At 55.5% G+C, this 7,524-nt stretch overlaps 1 protein-coding gene across 1 annotated transcript; it reads left to right on the top strand.

Annotated features, from left to right (window-relative positions):
• Positions 1-51: 51 nt before the first annotated feature.
• On the top strand, positions 52-5,490 carry TOR3A (torsin family 3, member A). Its single transcript, XM_010181312.1, has 6 exons — positions 52-337; positions 709-822; positions 1,569-1,834; positions 2,374-2,549; positions 4,412-4,536; positions 5,240-5,490. The coding sequence occupies exons 1-6, from the start codon at positions 52-54 to the stop codon at positions 5,488-5,490; spliced, it is 1,218 nt and encodes a 405-aa protein (XP_010179614.1).
• The last annotated feature ends 2,034 nt before the right edge of the window (positions 5,491-7,524 follow it).

The following is a 7,524-nucleotide window of genomic DNA, read 5'->3' as shown; positions in this document are numbered from 1 at the left end:
AGACAGAACTGACTCTGCTCCCACCCCTCCGGCCATCCCTGACCCGCCACCATGGGCCGAGGCAGGCTCCTGGCCTGCCTGGGGCTGGCCTGCTGCCTGCTGCTCCTGCTGGGGGGCTCAGGCATCTCGGGGAGCCGGGGGACTCCACGGGGGCCCTGGAAGGAGGAGCAAGGCCTCATGGCGGAGGGGGCACCGTGGGGCAGAGCGAGGTACGAAGCGGTGAAGAAGCACTTGCGAGCTGTGGGTGCTCTCTCCAAGCAGTATTGGCAGTACCTGGCATGCAAGGTGTGGCAGAAGGGCTGTGAAGAGGAGGAGGATGAGTCCGGTCCCAGACCAGGTAAGCACCTTTCTCCGTTCTCTCCCTTTCCCACACCTGGGCTCTAAACACCCTGCTTCCCCCAGTACAGGGGGCTGTGTCCCCAGCCCCTCTGGACTTTGTCCTTCCCTTTCCCAGGGTTGCTGCCCTGGGCATTTCCCTCCTCGCTCAGCGTATCCCGGGTACCCACAAACACAGGTCACTCTGTGCCTGCTAGAGCCAACTGCTGACATGGTTACTCCTGTCCCCACTGCCCAGGCTGCCTGGGGCAGTGTCTGATCCCCTGCCCCTGGGAGGAGGGCTGCCATTAACTGGGCTCAGCTGAGTGTTCACACAGAATACAAAAAAGTCACTTGCTGGTGTATCTTGGCTCAGACCACTGCTTTTTCCAGGCTGGAGCTTGCCTCTGGTGGGCCAGGATTACCTGGAGATCCTCTCTGCCTGGTACTGCAGCTTCGGCAAGTGCTGCGAGACGGGAGACTGCAGGATAATCAACAATGTCACAGGTAGTGCTGTGCTGTGCTCTGCTCCGGAGCGCTTGTCTCTGCTGCCCCTTTTGTCTCTTTTATGGTTGTTTTGTCCCATTGTGTCTTTCTGTTGTTTGTGGGTTTTTCCTTTTTAAAAAAGTGTATTTTAACAAGTGATGTAAGTAAAGGGTAGTGCTGAGCTGGTGGGAGGGCGAGGGGCTGAGCTGAGTCCTGTTGCCCGTTATTCCTTTGTAGTTCTGAGACTGCAAGCGAGTTGGTCCTTACTGCACAGCGTATCTGCTGCGCTTTGCCACGAGCTGTGCGTTCATGCAGTAGCTGCCAGGCACATGCAGTGGGATCCAAACTGGCCCAGTACCCAGCCCCAGGTCAGGGGGGTGCATTCAGAGCTGCGTGCAAGCCCTGCACAGATGTCATTGCGTTTTGCTGGCCTGGAGACTTCTGGTACCCATACCCTCTGCTGGGAGCTCAGGAGGGCCTGTGGGCTTCAGTGCTCTCTGCACTCATCGAACCTCTCCTCCACTTCCCAAAGGGAAAAGGAGTCAGTGGAGGATCCATGTCTTTTGCTGTCAGTGGCTGATGCAGGCAGGGTACAGGCAGTCTGTCTCACCAACCCTGCCGCTTTAATGCCACTCCATGCTCCTCTCAGGCAGGCAGTAGAGCCACGTGGGCTTAGAGCCTCGCCACATTTTCTCCTCTTATTCCCACCTGCGGCAGCATCTGGGTTTGCAACTTAAGGCTGAGCTCTTGCTCTCTCTTTCCTGCAGGGCTGGAAGCAGACCTCAATGGGCAGCTTCACGGGCAGCACTTGGCCAAAGAAATTGTCATCCAGGCAGTGCAAGGGTTCCTGCAGAGCCCGCAGCCAAAGAAAGCTCTGGTCCTCTCGTTCCACGGCTGGTCTGGCACAGGCAAGAACTTTGTGGCTCGGATGGTGGCCAGTCACCTGTACCGGGACGGGCTGAAGAGCGAGTGTGTCAGGCTGTTCATCTCACTCTTCCACTTCCCCCATCACAAGTATGTGGACTCGTACAAGGTGAGAGCCAACAACGCGGTGTTGCCATGGGGATGGTCTGGTGTAATGGGCCTGCTGGGATGAAGCTCGTTTTCTTTGCAGCATCCAGTAAGGTGCTGTGTTTTGGATCTGTGAGGGAAACAGTGTTGATGACACACTGGTGTTCTGGCTGCTGCTGAGCGGTGCTTGCACAGCCTCAAGACTTTCTCCTTCTCCCACTCTGCCTCTGCAGTCAGTAGCTCAGGTGTGTGCAAGAACTTGGGGGATGCACACCAGACGGCTGACCCCAGCTGACCAAAGGGATATTCCAGACCATACAATGTCATGCTCCGCAGCAAGAAGCCGGGGGGGGGTTTGCATTAGGACTTACTTGTTTTCTTGCTTTGGCTCTTCCTGTTCTTTGTCCTGTCCCACTGGGTGGGAGGGAATGAGCAAGCAGCTGAGTGGTGCTTAGCCTCCAGTCAAGGTTAACCCACTGCCTCCAGGCTCAGCCCCTGCACGATGATCTGGTGGCAGTGGCAGCTGCTGGGCTTCTCCCACTCCTCCCTGCTGCTCCACAGGCTCAGCTGAAGAAGCAGATAAGTGAGACTGTGCAGCACTGCAGGCACTCCCTGTTCATCTTCGATGAGGCAGAGAAACTTCACTTCAGGCTCCTGGATGCCATCAAGCCCTTCATGGCTCGCTCTTACGAAAAGGACCAGGTGGATTACCGGAGATCCATCTTCCTCTTCCTCAGGTGATTTCTGGGTCCTTGAAGGGATGGGGAGTAACAAAGTGATGGGATTTACCCCCTGAGGTGTGCAATATGAGGGGAGGAGAAAGAGATGCCTTGCTCCTCCAAGAGGTGATTGCCTCCATGGTCAGTTTTGCTTATTGATGCTGGGCATCCTCCCTGGGTATAGGGCATTTGCAGGAGGAGCTGAGGTCCAGCTTAGCTGGGACACCTGAGCCAGTGCCTGGGCTTTGAGACGAGGAACCAGGGAGAGTCAGAGCTAATGTGGTGTCACCCTGCATGGCTGAGCAGGGAGATCCCATACTCCAGGGAGCAAAGCTGGTGCTGCAGGTCTTGGTGGGAAGTTCTTGTGCAATGGGGCACTGTCAGTTGGGAGCAGGAGGTGGGGAGTTCCCACTTCCTGGCTGGGAATCACCCCGTGGTTTAGTGGCTGGAGGTTGATTACTTTCCCATCTAGAGGGAGAAAGGATTTTGTCTTTTGTGGACCCTGGTGACTCAAGCCTAGAGGGGAGGCATCTGGAGGGAGAAGTGGAGCATCTCAAAAGCAAGGTGTGAGGTAGACACATGCCTGAAGTAGATAGTGAGGAATGCCAAGGAGAGACAAGCATTTTGGGCTCCCTTCAATGGAAGAGTTACACCCTTCAGCTTGGCTCTAGCAAGAGATGTTCACCCAGGCTGGAGGTGGGCAGAGCATTCCTCCTCCATCTCCCACCAGCCAAGTGCTCTTTCCTCCAAGCTTGGTGGTTCCCTGGGGAAGTTCCTGTACCCATGGAGGAGCTGTATCAGTGCCGGGTGCTTGTGGAGTTGACCACATTGAGGTCCTACCTGTGTGGGCATCTGGCAGGAGCCGTGGGGGAAGGAGCAGATTCTCCCTTGCTGCTTGGGGCAGGGTGGACGTGAGGCCGGCTGCACTGAGCTGACCATGTGTCACAGCTGGCAAGCTGTGCAGGTGCGTGGGGGGAAACATGTCAGCCCCTTCATGTCACCAAGCAGAGAGGAGCAGGGTGCCTTGAACTGCAGCAGTGTGTAATCCTGTGGGGTTTCATCATACCTGGTGGCAGCATGACACGGAGCTGTTGTAGGAGAGCTGGCCCTGCCCCAGGGCTCCTTTGGACACTGGCCTGGTCCTGCAGCCTGGGCCAGGTTTGGGTGATGGGGATGAGTGATGATCTCTGCCTCCCGCCTATGCAAGCCCGACAGCCAGCTGATTCCCACTGGTGCAGGGCTCAGGGCTGGGGGCTGTTGTCTGAGGCTGTTGCGTGCCCCTCACCAGCACGTCGGGGCTGCCTGGCCTTGAACTGCTTTCCAAGGAAAGGGGCTGCCCTGGGAGCCTCAATGAGTGTCAGGACCTCACATCCCCCACCATGGAGTTGGATCCGTGGTGGATCTCCAGAGGAAGCCTCGCATGGGAAGTGTACGGCTCTGTCCCTTGGGCAGGGAGTGCTTTGCCAAGTCCTGGGCTGCCACCTGAATCCCTGCCCTGGACCTGTACTTCTCGTGGGAACCCTGCTCTGTGCTCTGCCCTCCAACTTGGACGTTCAGAGTCTGGTGTGGGCCAAATGTCACTTGTGAGGTCGATGGCATCCAAGCCAGGACAGTGGATTGACAGAGATGGAGGATTCTCTGGCTCCTGGTCCTGCCCTGGGAGAGAAAGCATCTGCCCCAGGGTCTGGGCTGGCAAGATGGAAGATAGCTGTATAGATACCTATAGAAAGGGACTCTTTGGGTAGGAAGCCAGTTCCTCTGCAGATGTTTCAGATGCTGATCCTACATGGTAGGATCTCTTGTCAGGAAAGGAGGCTGCTGGCAACTCTCAGCAATTCATCTCTGGGGACACGGTTGAGCAGCTTCCCTTCTGTCTGCAGCAATCTCGGTGGCAGTGCCATCAATGAGGTAGCCCTGGACTTCTGGCGAGCCGGCCGGGCGCGGGAGGAGATCTCCATGGAGTTCCTGGAGCAGCAGCTACGGCAGGAGCTGCTGGAGTCTGCAGGTAAGAGCTGGGCTCACGTGCAGGATGATGTGAGCGGGCTGCCCGCAAACCTGCCCCTCCACGCTGGCACAGGGCCTTGCCTACACAGGACTGTCGTCAGAGGCTGGCACAGGCTGCCCAGGGAGGTGGTGGAGTCACCATCCCTGGATGTGTTTAAGGAGCAGGTAGACGAGGGTACTTAGGGATATGGTTTAGGGAGTAGACAGGAGCGGTTGGACGTGATGATCTCAGAGGTCTTTTCCAACCGAGCAATTCTGTGATTCTGTGACTGCCCAGGGCACGTGCCCTGCAAGCCGTGTTTCTTCCAGCCTGCGCCCTGAGGTTGTTTGCGACGCAGGCCCCTTCCTTCATCCGCGTGAGCACAGCACCGCTGCAGCAGCGGGCACGGGAGGAGGAAGCTGGGAGTCCTGGCCCCCTTTCGGTCCTGAAAATGGCCACATTTTAGAGGCAGTCTAACACCATAGGGAAGTATCAAGGCTTCTTGGGGGATCTGGGCTTCTCTTGGCCCAAGATGGGCAGGCAGTGATGTCCTGTGTGCAGACCAAGTGCTGACCAGCTCCTTCCAAGCGGTTGTCTCTCTCCAACCACATAGGGCAGTATGAGGCAGGACAGCCCCCCAGGAGAGGAGAGCCTTGCCTCGCAGGGGGATGCCAACTCTCAGGTGAAGCTTCTGAAGTTTGATTTGTCTTGCTTTTCCCTGCAGAGGACGGTTATGCCCACAGCCACCTCCTCAAAGAGAACCTCATAGATTTCTTCGTGCCGTTCCTGCCCCTGGAGTACCACCACGTGAAGCTCTGTGCACGGGATGCTTTCCTGGCCCGTGGACTTCCATACACAGAGGCAGCCCTCGATGAGGTGGCCAGGACGATGGTGTTTGTCCCCAAAGAGGAGAAGCTTTTCTCTGCACAGGGCTGCAAATCCGTACCTCAGCGCATCAATTACTTCCTTCCTTGAGCACCAGGTGGGGTTCACCAGTGGTGAAGGTGCTGGGAGCTGCTCTCCTTGCCGGTCATTACCCAAGCACTTGCACAGGGACAGAGACTTAACCCCTTCGTCACTCCAAGGGCTTTTTGCAGGGAAGGAGGCGCCCCTCGCCCAGCCCTGTTCATGGGACATGGGGACAGCCTGCGCTTGGCTGTGTTCTAAGTCTGTCCAGTGTTTTAAAGCCTCTTCATTTAGCAGGCAGTAACCTGAAGTGGTGATTTGGTTGTGTTGCCAGAGGGCTGGATTCACATTAGCAGGGGTGTCCGAGTGCTTTGTTTGTTACTGTGTTAAAGGCCTTGGACAGACTGGTCCTGTTTGAGGCAGTCCAGCGGAAGCCACATCCTCATCCCTGTCCCCACTTTTCTCTGTCACTTTACAAGATTGCGCACAACTGTTTTGCTGGAGTTGAGGATTTTTTTTCCTCTGCTGCTTTCCTGCATTCATGAGGTGTCTGCGGCTCAGGACAACACATGCCAGAATCAGAGTCTGTGCAAAGGCCCTTGCATAGAGAAAATGACCGAATAATCTCCTCTGGAGATGTCAAATCCGTAGCCTCTCCCTTTGGAGCGTGCCTCTCTCGTTGGAGTCTTTCGTTGTATGAAAGCAGCAACGGGGATGGGGTAAACTTCTGCTGAAATTACTTTTCTAAGTGGTTTGGTGAAGAGACTGTTTGGTTCACTGCAAAATGAAAAATGGGAGGCTAATTCCCCTTTCAGGGGTAAAGGGCAGTGGAGGAGGATGGTGGCTGAAGGAACAGGCTGCAGTTGCGTTCAGCTGTTCAGGGATGCAGCAAACTTGGGGGTTTTTCTGTTTTCTTTTTTTCTTTTTCTTGTTTTTTCCCCAGTGTGTTGTACACTGTGGGTTTTTTGGCTTGTATCAGCATTACTACGCCGAGGGGCTGTTTGCTGTCTGGGCACTTGCCAGGTGATAAGTGTGTTACAGCAGGACCAAAAAATTTCAACAGCGTTACAGGAATCGCTTTGTGACCTGCGGGTCAAAACTCCCTTCCAACACTGCTGGGCTGGGGCGAGGAGGTGAAACGGCCCATGCCAAGGCCGCGGCTCCGCTCCCCGCACGGCCCGGGCGCGGACCTTTGGTCTATTTTAAGCTTTGAACCGTGCTGCGGTGCCAGTGAGGAGCAGCACGACCTCTGGGAAAAGATTGATTGCCCAGACATACCGGCTGCTCCCACAGACTTTGACTTCCCCTTTCCCTCCGGGCACGCTGGCTCTGTTATCTAAGGAGGCTTCATAGTCCAAGGCAGGAAGATGAGCTGGCTGCTTTCTTACGGCTCCACTGAGAGTTTAAACTGGGTTGGACCTCAGGGCCTGCGCCAGCACGCGTGGAGTGCAGGCATTTCTTAGGCTTGGTTTATGGATAATACCTTGATGTGTCTGGCCTAAAGCTTCAGCCTGGGACAGAGCAGAGAGGGATGCAGTCAGGAAAGGGAGGACACAGCTTGGGTGGTGTTTTATAACCTGGGCAGAAAGTTTAGCCAGCTGGTGGTCAGTGGTGTAGGAGGTTGTAGAAGCCGGGATAACCTGTGATTTTCTTAAAACAGAAAAGAATCTTCAGCTGCCCAGGTTCGAGTGGTGCTGGCTGGAGAGGGAGGGAGTCACCTTGTCAGCCATGTGCAGTGTTGGCACACGAGGCAGTTCTTGCTCTGGTACTGATGGAGGCGGTGGGGTTACCGACGAGGGAACTGCCAGGCGGATGGTGCGAGGCCCTGCGCTCTGCCGGGGCCCACGCGTGCACGACTGAGAGTTAAAGGAGCATTTGATTACGCAGCCTCAGCAGCAAGAACTGCTCTCCTCTGACCACTGCACAGCAATGTTAAGTTTGATTTTAAAGGCATAAATAAAGATACTGCTTTTGTTCGCAATTAAATTATTTCCCTTTCTAATAGGTTGATAATAATGTTGTCTTTTCTACCCAAAGCAGCAAACTTCAAGTTGATACTGAGCAGCTGCAGATATTCCTAAGGGGGGGGGGGAAGCAGCATAC

Source organism: Mesitornis unicolor, unplaced genomic scaffold (assembly GCF_000695765.1).
Source record: "Mesitornis unicolor isolate BGI_N332 unplaced genomic scaffold, ASM69576v1 scaffold5583, whole genome shotgun sequence".
Taxonomy (NCBI): domain Eukaryota; kingdom Metazoa; phylum Chordata; class Aves; order Mesitornithiformes; family Mesitornithidae; genus Mesitornis; species Mesitornis unicolor.
Note: the sequence above shows the minus strand (reverse complement) of the source record. Positions and strands in the feature narration are given on the sequence as shown.

Bases quoted from the DNA above. Each gene is read 5' to 3' on its own strand.
- TOR3A (XM_010181312.1), top strand. From the start codon at position 52: ATGGGCCGAGGCAGGCTCCTGGCCTGCCTGGGGCTGGCCTGCTGCCTG. The intron at 1,835-2,373 runs GTGAGAGCCAAC...GCTGCTCCACAG, and splicing joins AGTATGTGGACTCGTACAAG to GCTCAGCTGAAGAAGCAGAT. The intron at 4,537-5,239 runs GTAAGAGCTGGG...TTTTCCCTGCAG, and splicing joins GGAGCTGCTGGAGTCTGCAG to AGGACGGTTATGCCCACAGC.